Source organism: Ursus americanus, chromosome 6 (genome assembly GCF_024610735.1).
Source record: "Ursus americanus isolate L20-20 chromosome 6, mUrsAme1.1.p, whole genome shotgun sequence".
Taxonomy (NCBI): Eukaryota; Metazoa; Chordata; class Mammalia; order Carnivora; family Ursidae; genus Ursus; species Ursus americanus.
Window position 1 is genome coordinate 19,646,801 of NC_142132.1, and position 26,141 is coordinate 19,672,941.

At 42.6% G+C, this 26,141-nt stretch overlaps 1 protein-coding gene across 6 annotated transcripts in view; it reads right to left on the bottom strand.

The window, feature by feature from the left end:
• Positions 1-16,129: 16,129 nt before the first annotated feature.
• ADD3 (adducin 3) overlaps positions 16,130-26,141 on the bottom strand; it is a 118,318-nt gene continuing 108,306 nt past the window's right edge. For 5 of the 6 annotated variants that reach the window (XM_045803071.2, XM_045803072.2, XM_045803070.2 and 2 more), the window contains exons 9-15: positions 25,738-25,920; positions 24,908-25,165; positions 23,279-23,398; positions 22,728-22,814; positions 20,723-20,846; positions 19,032-19,127; positions 16,130-18,377 (exon numbers count right to left, since the gene is read on the bottom strand). In XM_045803071.2, the coding sequence (XP_045659027.1) occupies positions 18,085-18,377; positions 19,032-19,127; positions 20,723-20,846; positions 22,728-22,814; positions 23,279-23,398; positions 24,908-25,165; positions 25,738-25,920 (1,161 nt within the window). In that variant the 3' untranslated portion in view covers positions 16,130-18,084. The remainder of the gene's footprint in view (positions 18,378-19,031; positions 19,128-20,722; positions 20,847-22,727; positions 22,815-23,278; positions 23,399-24,907; positions 25,166-25,737; positions 25,921-26,141) is intronic. The other variant, XM_045803075.2, reaches the window with a different exon arrangement.

Sequence of the window (26,141 nt, forward strand, 5' to 3'; positions counted from 1 at the left end):
TACGGTGTGTGGCTTCTTTCACTTGTAACGTCGTGTATCAGTACTTCTGTGCTGCTGGATGATGGGCCGTTGTGTGGATAATACCACATTTTGTTTATACGTTCATCAGTTGATGGACACTTGTGTTGTTTCCACTTTTTGGCTGTTATGAATAATACTGGTGTGAACATCTCTGTGTAAGTTTTTATGTGAACACATGTTTGCAGTTCTTTTGGGTCTGAGCCTCGGAGCGGAATTGCCGCATCATAGGGTAACTTGATGTTTAACGTCTCTGAAGAACTGCCGAACTGTTCCAAAGTGGTTGTACCATTTTACGTCCCATGAGCGAAGTAGGGGTCCTCCAATTTCTCCATCCTGGCCATCATTTACTTTTGTTCACCAATTGGACTTTAACCCCAGACCTGTCCCTTGAATATTGGAACTGCTGAGTCCATGTTTGCTGGATGGATCATGTGCTTTCCCCAAACAGAAAGTTTTTGCTTTTCTGAAGCTCATCTCTACAATCCATTCCCTCAAACACCAAGCCAGATCCAGCCTTTGTACTTGGAGCAAGGGAAGGCTTTATGGAGGAGGAAGCGTTTGGGCTGGGAGACGGTTATAACAGCAGAGTGTGGCTTTGGGGACGCCATCAACCCCTTAAGACTTTGGTTTCATCTCCCACAAAGCAGGGCTGAGAACAGTACCTGCCTCCTGACGTAAGGCAAGGAAACCGCATGGCACAGTGCCGGGCACACAGCGGGGCCTCTTCTCCTTCCCTGTGAGAAGGATGAAGGGTTGGCTCTCCGATGAGCTGGGGAAGGACATGCCCTTTGAGGAAGTAGCACGTGCCAGGACACGGGTGTGAAAGCACGTGGCCAGAGTGAGGGGAGAGGGTGGAGCATGGAAATAAAGCCAGGAGCCCACGGGCCAGACCCTCCTAGGGGCTCCTTGTGCGGGAAGGAAGTTCCATCGTTCCTTGAAGTCACAGACTCCAGGCTAGGAGGGACAGGACCATGGTGTGTTTAAAGGGCTCCCTTTTCAGCAGGGTGAGGCTGGACTGAGAGGCTGGGCCAGGAGCAGCCAGCCCAGCAAGGGGCCTGTTAAAATGAACCTGGATGGGGGTGCCTGGGTGGCACAGCGGTTAAGCGTCTGCCTTCGGCTCAGGGCGTGATCCCAGCGTTATGGGATCGAGCCCCACATCAGGCTCCTCTGCTATGAGCCTGCTTCTTCCTCTCCCACTCCCCCTGCTTGTGTTCCCTCTCTCGCTGGCTGTCTCTATCTCTGTCAAATAAATAAATAAAACTTAAAAAAAAAAAAACAACAAATGAACCTGAATGAAAAGTGAGGAGTTGAGGCTGGAGCCGTGAGGACAGGCATCGTGAGAGGGGCCCACAGGGAGAGAGATTCAGGAGGTGGCCTCAGTGGGATGTGACGGCTGTGTGGCCTCTGTGATGGCAGGCTGCCCTAGAGATCTCATCTTTTTGAATTCTCACAACTCTGCAAGGAGGTGCCCGCTTTTCCAGTTCTAGGTTCTCAAACTGAGGCTCAAAGGAAGTTAAGAGATTTGCCCAAAGTCCTCACAGAGGGATAACATTTGCTCCCGGGTCTGCCTGCTTTCCTAGCTCTGCAGCCAAGCCTGGGAGGGAGGGGGGAGAGAGGGAGAGCGGCCAGGGGAGGGCTAGTCCTCTCTCAGTGGGGAGGCTGGCTTGGCAGGTAGCCTGGAGCTCAGGTGGGTCAGTCAGGCTGAGGGCGGCAAGGCCTCTCTGAGGAACAAGGCACACAGTGAAACAAGAGAATTTGCCCAACAGGAGCTGGACTGTCTCTGATCCCCTCTCTTCCTCAGGGCGGATGGGCACCACGCGAAACCTTGGAAACAGAAGTGTGTTGAATGGAGACCATGACCCAGCCAGCCCTGTTTGGAGTGAGGCTGGCCCATGGGCCCAGGCAGAGAACAGGCAGCTCCCCACCTCTTCCCTCATTCAGAACCCCATCCTTGGCCAGAAGCCTAGATCCTCTGGATTCGGGGCCATGCTGGGGAAGGGAGGTGTCACTGGGCTAGTCGCTGAGGCTGAATCTCCCAAGCAGCCTCAGGCCTTTCCCTGAGCATTCCCCCTGGCAGGGCTAAGAGACTCCAACCCCTTGCTGGAAAAATCCACACTCACAGCGTGGGGAAGTGATCCAGGCCTGCCTGGGAGACCCACATGGGAGCAGGTGAGCTGAGGGGCCGTGTGGAGATGGTACAAGGTCCCCCCACAGAGGAGAATGGGGGAGGGGGCACCGAGACGGGAGTCCTAAGCTGCTAGGCCTCACACGGAGGGGGAACCCCTTGCTTCCACTTTCCCCCACGCACTCCCCGTGGCTCCCTTTCTGTGCCCATCAGCCTTTGTCCACAAAGCCCTGCTCACTCAGTTTAAAGTTAGCAGAGGCCCAGATGGGGACATGGCAGGGAGCCATCTGGTCTTCTCCCAAGACCCTCAAACCTCCCCCGTTGTCCCCAGGGCCCGGACTGTCTCAGCCCAACTACCCTCTCTTCTCTGCCCTAGAGTCTTTATCCATGTTTACTATCTGCCAATTAGGCGGCCTCAATCCCCTGCGCACAGAAAGCCAGCCAGCCAAGCGTGGAGATCCCTGGGCTCCCTCCCCATGCCTCTCTTTCCTCTGGGTTGGAGAAATGGGGGGTGGGGAAGGAGAAAGGCAGTCTGCAATCTCCCCTTTAGCTGAAAGTGACCGTGGCCATGGTGTCTTTGCAGTCAGCTGTTCCTCACAGACCATAGTTGGAATGCCTGGGGTGGAAGTCCCGGGTGAGGAGGGATGGTGGCCAGCGGGTACCTGTGAGTGAGGGGGTGGGTGGGCAGGTCAGAGGCACGGGTGTGGCTGTCATGGGACACATGTTCCCTGATTGACTCTGGCCTGGCTCAGTCAACCTTTTTCATTGAGGGTTGTTCTAGGCCACCACAAGGTGTGGCCAGCGACCCCTCCCTGAGTGTCTCTGGACACTTGGTCTCATCTCTCTGACCACTCTGAGGCCTCCAACCACGAAGGAGGAAGAGGGAGAGAAAAGGTGGAAGAAGAGGAAGAAGACAGGAGCAGAGGGCAGTGGGGGTGGGGCCAGGGAGGCGCCAGGAGGGGCCTCACGTGTGCTTCAGTGACAATGTCTGGATGCCTGGAGTGGGCCAGCTCAGGGCCACGCACTTGACTCGCACTTGTTTCATCCCCAGCACCACCTCTACGAGGCAAATGTGCTCATCCTCACTTTACGGCTGAGAGAACGGAGCTCAGAGAAGACACTTGCCCAAGGTCTCTCGGTGGGTCTGTGGGAGAGCCTCTGGCTCCATGCGTGCTCTCTTCCCGGCCACTCAGTGTCTGCCTCTCCTCATTGCCTCGTCCTGGAGTAGAGTCCGTGGGCCCTGAGCACAGCCTTCTGTCCTCTCACCAAACTGGGCTCTGCCTTCTGGAGGGATGCATGCCACCTGGTTTTGGGCCTCAGATGTGTTCTGGAAAAGCCTGTCTCACAGCATGGATCACTTGAGTGCCCGACAGCTTCTCAGGGTGAGAGGGCCCAGCTTCATCCTTGGAGGGGGCTGGAATAGGCAGAGGCATAGGAGAGGCAAGAACTGGGGGTCCCAAGCACTGAAGAAACTTCTCCCAGGGGAGACTCAGTGGCTCAGAGATACCAGCCTTTGAATCCATATCCCCACTTACTGATCACCACCTTGGGCAAGTAGTTTGGCCATTATGGGCCTGAGGTTCCTCACTCCTAAGACAGGGTGAGTAATGTCGGAGCCTGTCCCCGCAGCCCCTGGGTGGGGGACATCATTGGAAATTCCATTTTCCAGGTAAAGCACCCAGCTCATTGCCTTAGACATGGCAGGGCCACTGTGCCTACTACTGGAGTTTATCATTCCTGTACTTTCTATGTCTAGGCTGCCCTCTCCCAGGACAACATCGCCGTTGGTCAAGGCTGTAGGCCACTATGCAGGAGTTTCACTCACCTGCACGGAATATGACTGGCCCTGGCTCATGGCTGCCCTCCTGGTGGAACTGTGAGTTCACCCTGCTTTGTTCAATGTTGGATGTCCCGGGGACTTTCAAGTGAGGGATCAGCCCCAGCTACGAGGAAAGGGGAAACTCAGTCCCAACTGCAGACCAGTAAGCCAAAAGGAGATCTGAGAGGAAGGTGGACAGCAAGCAGCTGGCTTATGGGTCCAGTCCCTCCCAGGGTCTCCCTCCGTCCCAGCGAGCGGCAGAGCTGATCCACCCCAGAGGCCGTGCTCGGAGGGCAGCCTGCCCCATGCACACCCCGGTCCCACCAGGGCAGACAAGCCCTGGGTCCTGTGCGAGCTAACAGCCTGGTGGTGGCTCCGGCTGATAACCTCTCAATATTTGTTACTCCTTTTCTTAAAGAGGAGGCTGAGCACAGACAGAAGGGTGGAGGACCGAGTGGGGAGAGGTGGGAGCAGTAAAGGTCTTTGAATGCACAGACCACACCCAGAAAAAGAAGCCCTGATGTCAACCAGATCTTCCCCTCTGGCAACACAGTGATACAGGAGTAGGTCTCAATGCCTTCCCTCACCTCGAAATAGCTCGTCATCGTGCTCTGCTAATCCCTAACGGGTAAAAGCTACTTCCTAAGAGGAATTCTGGTAAATCGATGTTCTGCATTCTTTTCACCTTTATCAGGACGGTTTTTAGTGTCCGTATAGACTGGGCTCCTGGTGACTGCCCATTTGGCCTACTTCCTCCAGCTCTGGCTCTGACAATAGCACCGGTTCCTCAAACTTCCAACCCAAGGAAAATTCTCTGCACGAGCAAATGTGTCTTAATTGCTGAGAGTACCAGTGGAGCAGAGTTCCAGGGATTCTCCAGGCATAAGTTCTAAAAGAGAGGACAGTGTTGGCTAGAGAATCCACCAGAAAAGTTTGTGTCCTAAGAGGAATGGAGTGGCCAGTGCTGAGAAGGGAAGTGGGGGCAGAGGAAGTAAGAATTCACAGTGTTTCCTCCACAGCCCGTGGCTAAGAGAGCTGGTCCTGCCCTGGATTGGATCCCATCTCATGGTGACAAAGACCACCAGCTACCTTTGGAGGAAAGTACCCATGTGGCCAGGAGGGCGGTGTTGGGAGAAGTCTGTATTTGGAAGAGGACGCTAATTTGGGCGGGTGGTTCCCTGGCCTTATCAGGGCCCTGCAGTCCAGCATGGCTCCAGGGCAGATGGGCTGTCGAATCTCCACCCTATCAGACTTGGCTCAGTCCCCGTAAGAGGGAGGGGCTTTGTCCTCACACAACCCTGTGCTTAGGGTCACCCTACTCTGTTGACCTCACTGGCCTCCATGTCACAGCCAGCTGCAATGGGAAGAGAAGTGGGTTGTTTTTCCAAGTCAGGGGGGAGCAGAGGCATGGACCTACCTGGACTGGGCAAATCCTGGCAATGGCAGAAGGCAGGGGAGGGGCTTAGGAAGGAGAATGAACACCTGTTTGATTCCAGTGGCTTTAGAAACGAGTTAAACAGCTCCGTCAGAATTCATTCAACTGCAAGTATTAATCATATTTTTCCCTGGTGGCAAAATGGTCATGGCTTAGATGAGTCCAGGCAGCAAGTAAGCAAGAATGCTTTCCATTTCCCACTGAGGTAGGGTGATGGCACAGCTGTGACCTCAGGCTGACACGGATGTCACTGTGTGACCTTGGACAAGTTGTCTTCTTAGAGTCTCACTTTCCTCACCTGTAAAACTGAGAATACTTTTTTTTTTTTAATTAAGCACAATAATGTGGGTTCAGTACAGAACATCGGATGGTAGGTGCTCAGTAGGTGTTCCCTCCTCCTAAAACCCCCTGTCCTTCATTTCTCATTGTCTTTACCTTCTCGTTTGAGTGATTTGATATTAGTTGACTAATTCTGACTAATTCTGATGCCCTGTGGTGGTTTTTAAATATGACTACAAGTTCTTTGACATTCCCCTATTCAGAAGGTGGAAATGAATATCCCTCCCCTTGAAGACTGGCTGGACCTCGTGACTTGCTTTTTGCATGAGGACATGGCTGAAGTGAAGGTGACGTCTGAGGCCAGGTCATAAAAGGCACGGTGGTTTCCGCCTTGTGCTCGCCTGGATTGTCTGCTCTTTGGGCCATCCTGTCATTGAGGACACTCAAGCAGCCCATGTAGGGAAGGCCTGGTGGGGAAGATGGAAGGTGTCCCCCCAACAGCAAGTCCCACCAACCATCCTCCAGTCCCAGTCAAGCCCTCCGATGATTGCAGTTCTGGCTGACATCTTCATTGCAAACTCTTGAAAGACCCCCAAGCCAGAATGCTCCTGAATTTCTGACCCAAAGGAACTATGAGATATAATAAATGCATATTGTTGTGTGAAGCCTCTGCATTTTAGAGTGACTTGCCACACAGCAATATATTAATATGTATCTACTGACTTCCAAAAAAGCTCTGAAACTGCATCTAGGTAAAGGCAAAGCTGTAACAACATGGAGAGCTAGCGGAACAAGATTTGACGGCTGGAGTGAAGCAATAAACGGGGTGGGTGTGGGGAAGAGTCTGTTTCTTTCAATTAGAAAATCTGATTAAAGACAAGAGTTTTAAGGCTTCTTTCAAGCCAAGGTAAAAACGGGAACTTCATGGGTCACAGTAAAACTATCTTCTTTCTTTTGGCTTTGCATAATGACGCACATGGGACACGTGGGATCTTAAATAGCACCGCTGCATGGCCAACGGTAGCTCCGTGTCTTGCAGACACTCGACCTACTGCAGATCATACCGAGCGGGTTTGAAATGGCGAACACACAGTTCACTTACGATGATGCACTTTCTGACGGTTTCCAGAAACTCTTGGCATCACAAAAGTAGGGAAAAATGCACACTGTATTTTGTAAACTTTTTACATAGGTACTAGATAAAAAATGAAGTATAATGTGGTTTATAGGAAAAGTCTCCATCCCACCCCTGTCCCCCACAGGCTAGTTTCCTTTCCCATGGTCAACCCTCTGTGACTGATTTCTGGTTTAATTTCCCAGAGATATTTTATATTCACACAAATAGTATATATTGTTTGCTCCCTTTATTACACAAACGGGAGCATGCGAAAGGCGTGGTTCTGTACTGTGCCTTTTACTATTCAATATTGATATAGGATTTAAAGATAACATTTCCCTTAATTATTCTAATTTTTGATTTTCTGAGCTTTTGATATTTTATTAGTCAAACTTCAGAAATGTAAAAAAGTCAAGAAAATAAAAAGCACTTGTAATCCCACCATCAAGAAGTCACTGGTGTTCAATGCATGCTGTTTGCGTGTACTCTTTCCTGTCTTTCCCTTAGGAATAGGACATGGGTAATATGTGTAATTTTTGTAAACCGTGGGAAGAATTTCACATTTTGGGGCTTTCCTCCCATTTACTTTTACATACTCCCATTCCCTCTCCCTTATCGCTACCATTCTACTCTAAGTATATTCAGGTTTTTCTTAAGAGGCAGATTTATTTTCTCGATAATGCTCTGCCCAGTGCAGGACTGGGGTGAACCTGCCTTCTCTGGGTCTTCTCCAGGCTGCCGTGAAAACAGCGCAGACTAGCCTCTGTCACCGGAGCATCTGTGAGATGAGCAGCTGAGCTCGTGAAGCACCCCTGAAGCGCGGTCATAAAGGGCGTTCTCAGACCGCCAATGTGAGACTGTTGGGGCCACAAAGCCCGAGATGGCCAACTCCTTATGTGATGGCACTCAGCTCCCAAGGAGCACAGAGAGCTAGGAAAGGTCAACCTTGCCAGCCAGAGCTCCAAACTTGGTTGTTCCCCTGAACATGACTTAGAATTACAGTGATTGGCCGAGTCCTATGGGATTCTCCATGAAGCTGCCCTCGGTCCAGGAATCCCCACCAATCTCGAAGGAAGTTGCTGCTCCTTGCCTGGGAGCAACTGACATAGTAATTTCCTCATCAAGCACTTTCCAGGGCACAAACCACATCTTCCAGGGAGATTTCTTACTGGAAAAGGGCAAGTTATACAGGGTTATCTACTCATTCCTTCTCATCTTCTGAACTTCTTTTTCAAAGACGAGACATCTGGTCACAGTTGTACAAAGAATTCTGGAAAGAACAGGAATGACCACCTTTTTTTTTTTTTTAAAGATTTTATTTATTTGAGAGAGAGAGCACAAGCAGGGGAAGCTGCAGAGGGAGAAGGGGAAGCAGGCTCCCCGCTGAGTAGGGAGCCCAACGTGGGTCTCGATCCTAGGACCCTGGGATCATGACCTGAGCCGAAGGCAGAAGCTTAACCGACTGAGCCATCCAGGCGTCCCATGAATGACAACATTCAAATGGGTAACAGTGGAAGGGGTAAACCAGATGTAGTTTACTCCTTTATCTTTTCCCTAATATGCATTTTCTTCCAGCAGGTAAAGGAGACCAAACAAGTGATAACACTATAACAATACCAACATTAATTCAGGGCTTACAGATACTGGGCTAAGTTTTGTGTATATTATAATCTTAATTTTTATGACCACCCAAAAAGGTTAGTGCAATTATATTATACCCATTTTATAAAAAAGTGAAGCGGTAGGAAACAAAGGTCTCTAAGACCCCAGGGCATAAACTCGTAATTTTAAACTGTAATGCTTTACTGTTGGACAAAGAAAAAAATGCTACAATGTCAGAAGTGGAAATTTTAGGGTATTAGCATAATTGTTCAATAAGATATGTAACATGTCATATGCAAAATGACTTGAGAAAGAAAACGAGAACCCAGTACAATGTAAGTTTACTTAATTGATGTCTGCTGTCTCTAGAGATTCATGTAAATTAAGAAGATAAGATAGCAGTTATCTTTCGGAAATAAAGACAGTAGAAGTATAACCTCTTAAGCCTGATTACGCAGGTTTGGAACCCCAGTTTTGCCACTTACTAATTATGTGACCTTGGGCAACTGCTTTAAACTGTAGTTTCTTATCTGTGAAACAGGGTAATACCATCTACCTCAGGGGTTAGTGGAATTAAATTCATGAATCCATGTATAGCACTTGGTGTTCGGTAAATTCTAGGTATTACATTTAACCCATAGAGTTATGTGCCAATGACTTCTATCAATGACAGCAGCCTTCAGTTAAATAAATAATTGCTTAAGAGCCAATGGACAACACAGAATTGAAAAGCCACACTGGAGATCAGGATGTAGTGGCTAGATCACTGTTCATTTAAAAGCATACCTGTAGTAGGGTTTGCTAAGGCTAGACCAATATGCTCTGTAGATCCCCCAATTTGTCCTTGGATTCCTAACCAAAACCTCACTGTATCCTTGCACAGGAAGCCCCTCCCCACCCTGGATTAGCGAACACCAGCGGGGCTACCCAGGCACTCTGCCCTGGGGTAAAACTCTACCTCACCTAGAAGCCACTTTACCATGGAAGAGACAGGGTGGGGAAGGCTTGTCCAACATTGCGTCAACCTCTAACACTTGATGTTCCTACCAGCTGATAAGCAGGCTGCTTTTGGTGAATAACCTGTCAGGACAGTAAGAAACAGACTTGAGTCTGAATCTCAGATCTACCACTTACTAGGTGCGAATGTAGGATAAGTTACCTGGCTTCTTTCTAAACCTTGGTCCCCCTCAGTGGAGTTAGCCCTGCAGTGCAGGATTGGGGATTAAATGAGATAATGTAATTTAAACATGCAATACAATGCTTACCCAATGCCTAAACTGTAGTAATTATTTGCCTTATAGATCAGACTAGAAACTCCAACTAGGATTTGTATCCCAAGCTACTCCCTGACTTTCACTATTGAAGATATAGGAGAACACCTTTTTGCTACGTACCTATTATTCACCATGTAATCAACACGAACAGTATTGTCTATCATGAGCAACGAAAATGCAGATTCGACTTTGGTCAAACGTGGTGGAGGACAAACGGGTGAGCAATGTACAGTCTCTGCACTCCGGAGCTCACAAGCTTTTAGGGGAGATGGATACGTGATCAATACTGTTAATTTAAGACAGGCTGAGAGAGGTAGGATTCGGAAGCGCTACTGGAGTTTGGCAAAGGAAGAACATCATGCGAGAAACATCGGCGGTAGGACCAGGTGGTACAGGGTGCCTGGGGAGCTAGGAAAGCCTCCGAGAGGTGCGAGCCCTCTGGCCAGGCGTGTAGGACAGGGAGAGGGGTGTGAAGAGGGTCTGCTTGCCAGGGAGTACTCTGTGGACAACTGCTGGCTCCGAGGACCGGGTGATTCAAGCCAATGCTGATGACAGATCTGGGCTTCTACAAGTAAGGGCCCGGGAAGCCATTCTCTCTCTAGTAGCAGGCCGGAGGAGGCCACGGAGAGGTCATTATTTGGGCAAGTGTGGCAAGACGAATCAGAGAGGCCTTCCGACTCAGTGGCAAAAGGTAATTACCACAACCAGAGGGTTATGGAGGATGTACCTTGTAGAATCAAAGCTGTTTTGCTCGTCTAAACGTACAGCCTCATTTAGTCCAGTCGGGGGAAGAAACACAGACCACTCATTCTCTTCAACCCATCTTCTAGTGACTCTCAGGAGGGAGGCCAGAGTCATCACTGGAGCTCATTATCCTGTGGTGAACTGTACTTTCAGATAGGGCAAATGAGTTCACAAGGAACATCTGGCCGTCTTCACAGCTAGTGTGTCGGTAGCACTCGGCCCCTGCTCACTGATCGTTGCTAGTCCTCCCAGGCAGGTTCCGGTGGGAGACAGTAACAGCCCATTCCTGCCGCCCTGCAGCGCTCTTACAATGCCGAGGCTGCTGTCACAGAGGGCTGCTTCCACGGTGAGAGTCAGGTCAGGCCCCTTCCTGGCTCTACAGCACTCCTCTCCCCTCCACGGCTGGAGCCCCTGGACCCCCTCACCTGGCTGTGGCCTCCAGGACTAGTCCTGATGAGGCAACTCCACATTAAGCTACGCCTGTCTGTAGGCCAGTCGTGACCTGTGGCTTGGCTACAGCACTGCCTTGCTTCTGGAATTCTGAGTGGTGTCATGTACTTCAAGTCTGATAACAGGATCCCCATCTGTCATTCTCCTTACGTCTGAGTTCCTGTCCTGAGGAACTATCCCCAGGCCCCTTAGGCCTGAGATCCCGCCTTGATCTTGCCATTGCCCCACAGGAAGCAGAGGAAGCGCTGCTCTCGAAGCCTGTGGCTGGGGCTCCTACCCAGGCTAGGAGACTTGCAGTCCCTGCTTTCCTGCTCCGGATACCTGACTGGGACGTACACTTCCCTGATGGAGACCACTTTACCACATTGTGCTTTTGGTTGATTGCCATGTCCTCCAGATTCCATGTTTCACCTGCTGGGCTGGGCTTCCTACTAGCTGCTTCAGCGCAAGCTGTTCTCCCCATGCCTGACTTTGCTCAGTGAGTGGGTAGAATTCCAGAGCTTGCCCCACCCAGTCCGCCCTGTTCCTCTGCAGTTAATTGAGCCATGCTCAGCTTGACTTTAGCAAGGGTATGTGCACGTACTCTTGCTCAATATTAACCTAAAGGTCAAAATGGAGACAGGAGACCACACTTATACAAGATCATTTCACATACATGGTTTTAAGACAGAAAACGATTTAACAGATATTTTAAAAATGAAAAGTCTCAATTACCACAATGTATTTTAAAAGGCTTAACATGATGCAGTGGGAGCCTCTCCCCCCCCCCCCCCCCCGCCGTGGATTGGTAGCTAATATTTGGAAAACATTTTTGGTTGTCTGAATAGCCCCAGATTACCTTTACTTAAGTCGAAATAATTGAAGTCGACATTTTTAAAATAGAAATCAGGTAGGAAGTAATCTTTAACCTTAACTTGTGAGCCTAGTAAACACCCATCAAGAATATGTCTGTGCCTACCAACAAGTTGGCCGTATCTACCTGCTTCTCCTAAAACTGAGTGGGTCACCTGTTCTGAAGTCTAAGTCTACCAAGCCAGCCACCACTGAAATCCAGCCCCTAGAGCATTACTCAACAGGAAAGGGTGAGTTCTAGAATGCAACAACGACTTCCCCCACAGCTCCTGCTCAGTGAGAATCTTCAGAAGCTGTTGCTTTTGGAAAAACCAATTCGAAAATGCTCTTATGTTAAGGACAGACACTAGACTGGCAAATCATTGAAGAGGGTCGAGCAGCACTACAGCTCTAGGTCTGGGCTGGGACAGTCACTACCAACATTTTTTTTTTTTAACCCAGAAGAGTACCAGTGGGAAATCCACAAAACTCTACCTCTTAACTCCTGCATTTTATAATCATTTTATAATCATAGACCTTTTACTCACTTCCAACCAATCTGTTAGAATAATACTGCTGTGGGAAATCCAAGTTTTTCTTAAAATTTCCAGTCTAAATATCAACCTGAGAGGATACTGTTTTGTCTAAGAAGTCCAATTAAATAATAGTCCAGACTGGTCTTTCCATAGGGCTCATATATTTACTGGCTCTTTGAGGGGCAGCCTCCTGCAAGTAGACAAACAATGAGGACAAAGTCTTGTCTATAGGACACAAGACCGTAGATAAAATTTTGCCCTATGTATTCTGTCATTTTAAAAGCGCAGCTAAAAAGTTTTGGAATGATTTCTTAGAAACTTAATATTTATCAGTGCACATCCAAATTAGATTAGTAATACTATCCTGGTTCCTCTTTCACCTTTTACCAAATTAGATTAATAAAATCAATGTTATTGATTTTAAGGTATGGAATTTAGCAAGGAACTAGTATTTTGTCTAGTGATGGGAGTTACCTGGGACTGAAAATAAGGGATTTTCTTTTTTTTTTTTTACACTATTGTAAGCAAGATCAAAGCTGGCCTCGGAGAATGACAAAACCTAAAGCAGTCTGTGTAGGAATAAAACAAAAGGTAGCTTAATTAGAAACACTCACCATTGCTTCGGTATCAAGACTTACCTAACCAGAAATTATATAGGGCTGTGAAAAAATTATGGACTGGATATATACCCATCTATCTTTCTGCTAGATAAAACATATGACTTTTTTGCTATGGAAGGAATATCAAAAGGTACCAGTTTGTCATTTAAGGTATAAATGACATTTAAAATATTACAGGTCGCAGTAATAAAAGCAGCATCTTGATTAATTTGAGAGAATGCACAAAACTCTCTATAGACTTGACACTTTAGAAAAACAATTACTGATAACATAATATACAGGCTCAATCCTGCAATAGGTTTCTCTTAGCGATTTCTGTAACAACATATTAAACATTAATTTGCCGGGAACTTTAGAAAACCGTGTATTTGTTCCTAGGTTACGACCTGATGAGCTTCCAGGGGAGACCATGGCACAGTAGAAAAGCAGGAGATGCAGACCTGAAGCCCTCTTGGCTTCGCTGCCTCTGAGTTGCCTGGTGTTAGGCAAGCACAGCTTCTCTGAAGGACTGATCCTTCTTAAGTCAGAACAAGAAAATAATGCTGAAGGAATAAATGAAGTAATATGGTATCTTTAAACTTTCCTCAACCATAAATTACATCTAGCAATGCATAATCAGAATAAAGTCCTAAATGGAAGCTCAAAGATACTTTGAAAAGCTCTCACAATTAATTAAACCTAAATTTAGACCCAGGATTGCCCTCTAATGGTCATCTCTTAAAAATGAAATCCCTTTGAAAACTACTGAATTTGCAAGTTATTTTTTTCTAACAAAAGTTCCCCAAAAGGCTTATCCTTGTTCTGATCTCCAGCATGTATGCTAGATTTTTCTCCAAGAAAGATCATCTCCAAGTATATTTATTTAAATCAAGTTGTAAGTAAATAAAAGTATACTTCCGATATTTAAAACTACTTGTATAGCTAGGGGCACCTAGCTGGCTCAGTGGGTAGAGCATGAGACTCTTGATTTCAGGGTTGGGAGTTCAAGCACCACACTGGGCCTCGGGCTTACTTAGAAAATAAAATTTAAAAAATAAAATGTCAAGGTTTAATTAAAAAAAGTAAAACTACTTCTCTAATTGAACAGTCTTTTCAGGTTTTTAAAATAACACTTTCCTTGGAATATCTCTTCTTGTCCCCAACACTGAAAATCAAAAAGGAAAAACAAGGAAAAGATAAAGGGCTTTTACCAAAATCTTTTCTGTATCTTAAGCAAAGGTATAGAAATACCTTGTCTTCCAGGTGTCATGGTGAAGATTCAAGGCCTGCTCCTTATATGAAAGGACAGTATCACCACAAGTCACTCCTACTTCGTAGGTATCCATCAACTTCTTCATTCTTGGGGTGACTTGTTGAGAAAAAGAAAAGTCTTCCAAATCAAAAGTTAATGTTTTATCCTAAATCTATATCCCATCTTATATCAAAACGTGAATCCAGCATGGTTGGACTTATAATCCAAACTAAGGAAACTGCCTTAAAAAAACCTCACAAGAACGTACACTGGAACCACACTGGGCCTGGCACACAGGTGTCACTAGTACTTTTAGACATCTGAATTTTGATGGGTGAAATGCTAGTACCCCCTTTTCATTTTCTGTAAGCCTTAGTCTCATTATCTACAAAATGGGGATAATATCTATTTTGTTGGGATGTTGGGAAGACCAAATGAGGTAATACATGAAAAGCACTTAGCATAATTTTTGATAACAGAAGGCATTAAAAAACAAGAGATATTATCGATTAATCTCTCCAGTCAAAACATGCCAATTTTTGAAGAAGGCATTATGTTGCCACTCACAGGCACAAGGAGTCATTTTCTACCATGGTTTCTTCCTGAGACCTCTCTTCAAATATTGTTTCAATGTGTTCTCCACCACAGGCATTAGAGTCCTTGCTGGTGGTGTCTGTCTTCGTGAAATGGGACAACAAAGTTGAGAAAAGTCTAGTGAAGAGACTGATAAGCAACAAAGGAAATGTCTTCTAAGTTCTGGGTATATCACAACAAACATGGTGCCTACCAACTAACAGGGAAGTTAAGTGCACATAGAGGATTGTTAGGTCTCTTACACCCTCTAGTGGCCAAAAAGAAGATTATGCTTTTAAAAATCTTCGTTTGGTCAAGATGGCAATTTGGACGTGTATATATGGATCACCCTTGAGTTTAAAAAATAACCAGCTTGCCTTTATGTGTTTTTTGCCTAAGTCAAAAAAAAAAAAAAAAAACCTAAAGCTAATGTTAAGAGAAACCAATGCTGTCACAACTGGATCCATTCGGTTCTCTTCATTCCCTGAATGAAAATACTGAACACTAGAGGAAATGGCCCAGGCAGCACACCTTTCATGCCATATTGACTCTCAAACGTAACTAAAGTTAATGGTCTTTGTTGCTTTATGGAAGGGAATCTTGAAATGAGTATCTTTCTAAAGCAGCAATTTTTCACCACAGGGTTATTTACAAGTCAAGGTAATAATTAAATATGCCCAAGACTATGAATCTATTCTTCTCTGCCCAAACCCTTCATTTTTATAATGGGTAATTATAGTAAAAACTTCAATTAACCAGAACCCTCAATTAACATGATTTCCCCTCCTGCACTCTATTTTTAGGACAAAGTGGAAAAAAAATCACAAGAAGTCATTCCTACGAAGGATTGAGTTTGAAAATCTTATAGGATAAATTATGCTAAGGAGAAAAAAACCAGAATAAAATCACATTCACACCATGATAAGCAATATATATGTGATGTATCTATAAATCATCAAGATTTGGAAGGGAACAGATTTATTTTGAATGTTAATGTGCTGGAATCGTAACCTATTTCCTATTCTTTTTATTGTCACGCTGTCACATGAAGACATACAAGGGTAAGTATATACTAAACTCAGCACATATTCTGCAACATTTTCTATTCTACATCCATAGATCTGAACAGTAGAACTGAGACTGAGAATCAGAATTCTAAATCCTTCCAAGATCTTGAGATCCTGAAGATATAGTTAATGTCACCATACACTATCAAGACAGAAAATAGGTCACTTGGGAACATTTCTTCTAATATGAGCTTAAACAAGAAGGGTTTTTATATAGTGAGTTTTCAACTAATTTGAAAATAAATTTACCAGGACATCAGTTATTCAGAACCAACAGTCCTACTCAAAATCTCACTGCAGTAAAAACGAAACACAACAAAACAAACAAACAAAAAAAAAACATTCCACAAGGTAATTCAGGCTAAGCAACCACCCCTGAATTCAAAGTTCATGATATCAAATCCATCTATTTAAAATACTGTTTATTTGTGATTTAACATTAATTAGCATTACATCTAAGAGCAATATCAGATAACATTTATACATTTTCCACAGGACACAGAGGCTCATTGGCTCATTCTTTATGCCAAAGCAAGTAAATAGAGGCATTAGCAAAAGGTGCAAATAGTTCACTGTTGCGTTTAAAAAATATTTATGCACATTGCATTCATTTAAGATATATATATATTTAAAAAGTTATGGAGAAGCATAGTTCACAGGTTACTGTTTCTACATACGTTGTAATACAACATAAATGATGTAGAACATAAAAAATCCTCAGATACAGAATTAAGCAACTGAAAGTTTCCACTAAGAGATTAAAACACTGATTCCAGTAGTTAGTGAGATCTAGAATGAAATTTCCAGGCTCTGTTTCAACTTTGCATCATCATACACATACAGTCAAACAGAACCAGCCCCAAAACACACTGTAATCAATGTGATTTTTTACATGTCAACTCACCCTCCAGAAACACTTTGGATTATTTTTATCCACTGATCATTTCGGATCATTGATTTTACATTGATTCGTGACATCACTTGGGTGAAGGGGGGAAAAACTATATTAAGTCTAGGTTTAAATTTGTATTTACATTAGAAAGTTAACTGAAACAAGGTAAGAAAATTTTGTAAAAATCAAGAAGTGGTAGGTTTTCTCACTGGGGGATCAGACCCACTGATTTCTTCTAGTGCTTCCTTCTAAAGATAAAGAAATTAAAAAGAACTGACCCTTTTAAAACTCAAATATCAACCAAGAAATACGATGATTTTGGCAAAGCAAAATTTTAGCAATTTGGGACATGTTTCAAATAAACTATGCTTCAAATCCTATCGTGACTATGAGTCTTTATCAAACTAGAATTCTTTGCATGACACCACTTTTGTTCCCTTCATTTTTCACTTTCTCTCTTCCTTTTCATTTGGTTACCGTATGAGAGCTTCTTCATTTGTTAGCAATACTAGGAGAAAAATACGTGATAAGGTTCAAATATGAATCTAGTTATACCTTGAAATGCTCTAATCCCCTTTTGATACCAAGTCCCTGGATTCTTGAATTATATTTAAGTATACTTAGTACCAAGCAGCCTCAAATATAGCTCTACTGTTACATGATTGGCTAATATGCTTATGATGCTTTTATATTGAATGGTATACAAACATCTCAACATACAAAAATCGTTTTTGCCAGAGTTAAACTAAATAACCCATGTTATGTATACAAAATCCCCTTTGTTGAAAAATAAGGGGCTTTCTAAACTAATAAAAAAGGAAGTTTTCAAAAATTATAGTCTACTAAAATGATTTTTTTTTTTTTTTTGGCAAAGAAAGTTACTTCAGGTGAGGAAATTTTATACTATGAATAAAATTCCAAATGAATGTTTTCTTAAACTTTTTTTTTTTAAAAATTATGTGCCAGTGTATACTAATGCTATAGATTCTTAGAAGCTTTTAAAGCATTCTGTTAATGCCCACTGAAACAATGGGAACCCAAAAGGTACAGTCAATAATCGTGGTAAAAAATTATAATCTGATTACCCAGTGAAGCAGGCGTTGAGAAATAAAAATTCTCTTGTTTGTTCACTGGTAATTTGTTTCCAACAGATATTATGAAGAAGGCTTGAAGTAATTCAGATATCTGTTTGTGGTGAATTATAGTAATACTTTATGAGGGCAGAGCTAACTAAAACTAGCAAGTGTTTAAAAATTTAAAACCTTTTTTGGACATATAAAATGAGAGATGAATTTGAAATTTTTTTCATAATGTTTTTCTTTTAGTAAAATCTCTTTCCAGTTCTTAAAGTCCAGTTTGCTACATACCCCCAATCTTATCTACCACTGCATATTAATGATCAACTTAAATGTGCTATTTAAATGTGCAATGTCACACTGTAATAATAATAATTATAAAAAGACTTTAGTTAGGCTTCAACTTTCTCCTTTTTTTTGTTCTTTTTCAGAAAAGAAGGAGTACGGAATTTCTTCTTTTTCTTGGATGGTGATTTTGAAGGTGAGCCTTCAGGTGACAGGACTTCTTCAATTTTTTCTGGAGACTTAATGGTAATCTCGATGTTCTCTATGGTCGTGCTTGTCGATAACCTACTCACTTGCTTAGCAAGCTCATCTTCAACATCGTGCATATCATCCTTGCCATTCACTACCATGATAGGCACTTCCATGGAGATGAAGCTCTTGGAAAATAGCTCATGGTTTTCTACAAAAGGGGAGGGTTTTTTTTGGGTTATTTTATATAGTTAACACCTTTGCTCTATTTCACAAAACTGAAATGTTTCGGCAATGTACCAAGGCATTACTTTAATTTCAATAAAGATAAATCATTATGTTAATAGACTATGGATCTATTAGCATGAAGCTAATTTTCTCACATGGTATAAAGGGGAAGGGGACAAAGTTATTAGACCAGGGGATGAAGGATAGATAAGACTGGTTTGATGATTTGACAGTTTCACTGTAAAATCAAGTCCGTATAAATGAGGAAGACAACATGTGTTTTTCTTTAATTTTGGGGTCATTTGGCAATCAAAACTGAAAAAGATTTCATGCTTCTGATTGGAAGATGTAGGACAAACCACTTTAATTTCACAAATTCTTAAGAACTACCAGTTGCCAAAATCCAGATTAAGGTAAATCAATATAAACTCTGAACAAAAGTAGCACACCATTTAATAAAAAAATATATATATATATATATTTACATATATATATATAAAATTACTGGGAGCTTTAAGTAAAATCCATGGCAAGCTTATTGCAATCAGGTGTTTGCTTTCTTCACATGAAAACAAATGACAGAGGACAGACTCTTAAGACTAACGCAGTGAATGCTATGGGAAGTTACAGTGAATACCTTCTAATTTTTCAGGGATATTTTGCGGTGACTGAGTTTGAGACTGAATTTGTGAAACAGATGAAGCGTCATCTGAGAGGAATTCCTGCTCAGCATCTGCTGGATGAGAGTTTGGTTAAAAGCCATGCAAACCAAAGAAGCCTAAGACCTCAGGGAGGTTAGCGCATACATCCAACCCCTGCGGACATAGGATAAACTCCTCAGCAATGAGCTGAGCGTGCTAACAGCTATCCCATATAGCAAGAATTATGCATTAAGAGGAGGTTAATGTGTTAACATTTCTGGCTGCTAATAATAAGTTTACATACATGCTTAGTAAGGAAGCATGGCTACGCACAGCACAGGCAAATAATATGTATGCATTTAGCTTTTGCTAGGGCGTTAGAAAACCAAAATATATTGAGCAGCCAGGTGAAAAGAATGATGAAGTCTCACCAATGATGCTACATTCATGAGGCAGAAAGCCTCACTGAATTTTTGAACAATATCCAATTAGTGATTCCTGTCAGAGCAATATTAGTGAGCTAATTCAGAAGGCCATAATGAACGTGGAAGAAACTACTTATTAAAAAAAAAAAATATATATATATATAAAAGGTGACGATTCTAGAGTGCAGTATTTATTACCTGGCATCTTTAGGCTTTCAAAAAATCAGAGATTAAAGAGGGACATTTTACAAAATAGAAAAACAGAAACTTTCCAATCTTAGGTTAGAATAAATAAATTCAGTAATACCACTTAGAATATTTGGTATAATCACATTAATGAGTCAGGATGACTCCCTCTTGTGACAAAGGCACCAACTAACACACTGATAAAAATCGTTCCCTTGCTGATCCAGTTGTCAATTCTTTCCACACGATACCTAACGTGGACAAAAATTCTTTATCTATTGGTTCTGTTCTGCTTTGGGCAAAATTTCAACTGTATGTTGTAGATGCTCTAAAGCAGATGCTTTTACCCTTTTTTGGGGTCACAGACTTCTGTCCCTTACCCTGAGTGCCCCATTTCCCCAAATGTATATTGTGCAAAATTAAGCACATATTTTTCAGATGGCTCATGGACTGCCTGGAGCTTATCCAAAGACCCAAGATTGAGAACCCCTGCTATAAAGAATTTATTTTTGAGAAGAAAGGGGCTAGTATTTAATTAGCTGGGGTTTCATGAACAACTTTTAAATATAATCCTTACTTAGGGTTCTGAAGTCAGAAAAACTCAACCTCACGAGAGTGCCTACGTGCTTAAAGAAAGCCACATCAAAACTTTGGCAGTTTGCCAAAGATATTGGCACCTTGTGACACCCCAAAACAAGAGATTTTACGAAATATTATAGACACATAATACATGCTGTAATGTTTAAATCTATTACTATATCTGTATTTATTTTAGCTGATAATTCTTTTCTTATCTGTGGATTTCACTTTACTATGGAAGACTTTTTGCTAGCCATCAGATTGCTTTCCGAGGAAAACTGTTTCCTCTACATGTTAACATGCATGGACTACGGTGGCTCTTTGCATTTTAGCTCCACCCACACTCAGTAAGGTCTGGGAGAGATAACAGAACAATCGATTGCAGAAGGAACATTAGAAAAAACACCAACGAAACACTGACTGCCTTCTGCCATTCAACTAAAGGTGTTCTGCTCTTAGTAAAATGGTTATCAGGCTTAATCTGAAAATGAACCAACCTTCCAGGCCTTGCTGTTTACGTTCGACTGTCTTCTTATACTCTTCAAGCTCTCCCTCTGTGAGATGACTAAAGGGGTTGGGAGGGGCGGGCGGGGCCTGATCGTCATCTTCAAATTGCATGGTCTTGCAGAGAAAAACATGGACAGGTCAGAGGTTATTCTTCAGAACTGGGTTGGGGGGAACAAAACACAGCTGAGGGCTCCCAGAATGATGGTGGGAGAACGGTAGGAGACTGAAGAATTCTCCAGATAAATGGCCTCAGATAAAAGAACTACAGATACTAACATTTGGGGATTCCCCCGAGAAACAACCAATGACCCTACAGCGAAGCTCACCAGTTCTGAAGCCCTGCACGCACCCAGAGCATCTGACCGGCTTTCTGAGGCCCATTCTTAAATATCAACAGACTACCGTGTATTACTAGACACCCGAGGAACGCTTCGAACACGGAAGGGAGAAACCAGGGAAGAAAAAAAAGAGAACTCAGAAGAAACCGGGAAAATAAAGGTAGCTGAAGAAAATTTAAAATTGATTCCCTTAGAGCAATAAGAGAAAATGCTGTATCCATGAAAGAGTAGGATGTTATCTAAAAAAGAAACATTCAGGGAATAAGAAGTCTTAAAATTTTTTAAAAATATATCAAAACAGAAAATTAAACAGAAGGATAAGAAATAAAGCCAAGCAAATCTCCCAGAAAGCAGGAAAAAAAGACAAAGGTATGGAAAATGGGAAAGAGAAAAATCAGAGGCTCACAGAGGTTCAACTAACGGCAAATCTTGATAGAAAAAGAGATTGGAAGGAAAAAAACTACTGAAGAAATACATTTTAAAAATTCCCAGAACTGAAGGATAGGACTTTGCAGATTGAAAAGGGTTAATGAATGCCAAGAACAAAGACTAAAAGAAATCTACTACAGAGCACATCATCGTAAAACTTCAGAACAGCAGGGATGTTGAAGAGGTCTAAAAGAATAAAAAAAGGGCCCTACACAAAGTCCCACGAATCATGGTGCTCCTCTCCTACTCCTCAACAGTAACATGCAGTTAGGTGACAACAGAGTGATGTTTTCCATATTTTTAAGGTAAATTATTCTGAACTAGAATTCTATGTCTATGAACATGTGAGGGTAGGACACAGGATTTCAAGCTGTTACCTCCCGTGTATCCCTTCTCAGAAAGGGAGTAAGAGGACATGCTCAATGATAAAGGAATAAATCAAGAAACTGGAAAACACGATGTAGGGAACGGGACACTACACAGTCAAGAATCAGAGGAATCCTCAGGATGAGACTGTGCAGCTGGCCTGAAGAGCACCCAGTCCACATCTGGACGGCAATGACAGTAATGAGAGATCACCTGTTACCTGTGACCCTTTGGAAAACAGTAAGAAGGGCTTTAAAATTCCTCTGAAAAGTTTGGGAAGAACTAAGCCAATGTACCTAAAATACTAAGCCAATGAGAAAAGGAGGCACTTATTAACTCCAGGGGTCAGAGAGTCGTGTAAGAAACGATCTGTAATCATGGGATACTACATGGCTCAGCAGTAAACACTGAACAACGTAAACACTGAAAGCTGATTTAACAAGAAATCTGTAATATAATCTTCCCCCCACATTTTCTCATCTCTGAAATCAGGAATCATCTAATGATGGATGGCTTCCTACAATTATAATTGTGAGGGTTTTTTCTCTTTTAGTGATATACAAAACAACGGTACTTCTTACAGTTGACGACACAGATTCGATGAACTCAACTGAGATCTAAAATTAATAGGCCAAGAAAAAGCAGAACAAAGAAGCTCTTTAGAAACATGGAGGTAAATGCGAGAAGAAAGTCCTTACCGCTGGAAACTGGGAGTTGAAGGTGGTATTTTAAGTCTTGCAATTATTTGACTTTTTAACTTGTGCTTATATTAACTTTAGTAAAAATAAATATTCATATATAAAAAGCAAAGAAATTCATGTGGTAGATCAAAACCAAAGATTGTACTGCTTCTTGGACTTACAGAAGGAGGTTTATCCACAACGATTCCAGCAAGCAATTGAGATTGCGGTCCTGCTGTTTTCAAGTCATATCGGTTTTGTTCTCGAATCTGAATTGAAATACAATAACAAGTTCTTGGGGGCAACTATACAGATGACCTTTACTCTCTCTTTTCCCACAGGCTTGCTATTTGGCCACCCAGAGCTTATGTCGCTCCTGTCTCCACAAAGCCCTCTCTGACCATCCCAACAACTCACATTCGTCTCCTCCACTCTTCTCAATGTGTGATTTCCTATTGTCTTACGTGGTTAGAGCATTACATTTCCACTAATGCCAGGGATCACTTTCACTAATACAGCAGCAATACGTCAAATATTTCTTCCCTGTGTAGTCTGCTCACCAGTGACTAACACAGAGCTGGAGGTATTCAATACAAGCTAAAATTATACTGAGTTTCAAATTCTTCTTTATTCAAACCCCGAAGCTTGGTATTAATCAGATTTTATTACTAGTGATTTGAACATAAAACGGTATAAAAAATGCCTCCCCTGGCCACAGAAGACCACATCTTACCTTATTTCTCTTTTCTAGTACCTCATTCGGGTTTGTGTTTAAAGGAACAAACTGATTTGGATCTTCAATTTTGATAGGTGTCCCACTACTAACTTTAGAAGAGTCCTCTGCTTTCATCCACTAAAAAATAAAAAATTTTATAGAACGAAGCTTTGTGTTAAGGAAAAAAGGGTAGGTTCTTGGTAACTTTATTGACTCAAGGAGAGGGAGCATATACTGCCAATATTTTAAAGAATTTTACTAAGCAGCATTTAGTGGTTAATTACTGTATATCTCACACTAGTCAGAAAAAGGCTCATGATCAGCACTACTTAAAAAAATGTGATTACTCTTTACATGAATACTCACTTACAGGAGTACTTAAATTTTCCTTTTGGCATTTTCAAACATGATGCTCAAAACATTCCAAGCACAGATACAGAGCTTGATTTTGTATTAACTCACATTCAGAGATGGCACCTGCATTGAAGTTTCTTCAACTGATGACGGCTAAGTCACCAAAGCACTCAAGGAATCCCTTAAGACTTAGTTTTCCAGACTTCATTTTTTATTTTTGGCTGCCAGAAAGGGCCAACCCTCTGACCAGCATGTTACAAAGAGGGTAATCTGGTAGTGATCCATAATATAACAGAACGACAGGGGTGGAAGAGCCTTACAGAATTCTTCTTCACCCTGTATTGTATCCCTAAAAAGCTAATATTCATCAAGATTAATAACGGTTGCCCATCAGTCTCTGTCAATAAAATTAATTCTGGCAAACTAAGGAGTTTAATTACGTTCTTTTTCTAGGAGATAAGATATCTTTTTAAAAAATTTTATTTATTTATTTGATAGAAAGTGAGCAAGAAAGAGAGAGAGCGAGCACGAGCAGGGTCAGAGGGAGAAGCAGACTCCCTGATGAGCAGGGAGCCCGATGCGGGGCTCAATCCCAGAACCCTGGGATCATGACCTGAGCTGAAGGCAGACGCTTAACCGACTGAGCCACCCAGGCGCCCAGGAGATAAGAAATCTTATAGACTAGGGAGAAACACTTTGATGCCTAGGCACTTCCATATTGAATGCCACTGATTTATATGACGGGATGAACAATTTTGAGTATTTAGAGGATATTTGGTGATAAGCACTCTAAAACTAAACCAATCTGAAGCAAAATGTTGAAAAAGATAAGACAACCCATTTCTCTCTCTACAAGATCTTGCCTAAGGATAACTATGTGCAGTAATTCATGAAACTTTGGCACCATTATGCTTCCATAACTTTTATAGCTCTGATTCACTGGCATAATATAAAACTGCAAAGCAGTATCAAATAGTGGATTAAGAAGAGGGCTCCAGAGTCATTTTTGTATGCATTCAAATCCTGACTTTCCTACTCACAAATGATTAGTTAAACCCTCTGTGCCTCAGTTTTCACATCTATAAAATGGGGGAGAAAAACAGCATCCTCTTCATATTAAGAGAATTAAATGAGAATTGACTTATGGCCCATAAAACAAGTATCTTATACAAAGTTATACCTGATAAATGACACGTTATTCTGCTTTCCCAGTATTTTTAACATAGAACATTCAATTCATGAGTAACTAGGCAAAATATTTAGTAAAGGCAAACCACATAAATAGTGACATACTGTGATTTTGGTCCTGGGACTGGTTTCACCATTCCGAGACTCCTCAGGCACATTCACTTTCATGTAAGTGTTTGGGGAGTTCAGCCATCTTGTTTTTTCACGCTGCTGTCTCTGTGCCATGTACTTGAGAGGAGAGAGTGGCACTGTGTCATCCTCAAAGGAAAAAGCAGTCACAGTTGCTGGGATTTCCACATCACTCTTGTGCCTGGGCTTCTCTCGAATGAGAGGATGCCTGTAAGCATAGCCTGTTCTATACCCCTAAGGAAGAAAAAAACCAATTTGAAGCAATCAAACATGTACCAAACACAGCATTTGTTCTTTAAACAAATGATCAAAAAGACTCCTCTGTTGCAAAACAAAGGGGAAAATATCTTTCAAACCCCACATAACCTCCACATAACACTAGAGTTGATATTAAGCAAATTTCAAGATCTGGTTAAAACAGATTCTAGCTGACAATGCAATTTCTACTCACACAACTGTTCCTGACAAAGGTAATTTCAAAACTGCTGACCAGAAACATTTTCCTAGCTATTTTCTAGTTTTCTGGAAGCCAAATCTCAGTGTTCATTTACGTCTTTGTTCCTGGGTATGAAGGCAATCTATCTTCTGACCCTTAGCGGAAGAGGGTAAAATCTCAAGATGACATTTGCATGTTTCACCGTTTGATTCTTAAAAATGTGGCAAAATTACACTGGAATGTCTCCCTAGGGTCAAACTCAGCTCCCAGAGGCGTAAGGAGGGTCCCAGAGAGTCCAAAGGGAGATGGAGGCATTTGCTCTTGAATCTGAAGACACAGAATCCAAATTTACGTACAATTTTTCACCTACCAAATTATCCAGAGTCCTCATCAGCCCTTCAAACTCAATCTCGCCAACCTTCCATTTTTGATGGGAACCCATATTCACTCCTCCTCCTCCAGAAGCTGCTACAGTATAGGTGAAAGCTTTATACTTCTGAGGATCCAGCACAAGCAGATTGTCCACTCCACCTGCCCCTGCTAATGCCTGCACCTGTAATCAATGGCAAAACAGAGAGGCACAAGACTGTAAAGATTATAATGAGTATTTTACCTTTAAAAAGGTATAATTTTAATTCAGCAAATACCTATAACACTTGTTCAGGCTACTAAACAACAAAAATAAGGCAATATACTTGTGAAAATTGGCAGCTGAAGTATCTTTTCCATCTATCTGAAAAAGATACTTTCCAGGATTCTGACCCTCCCTGATGG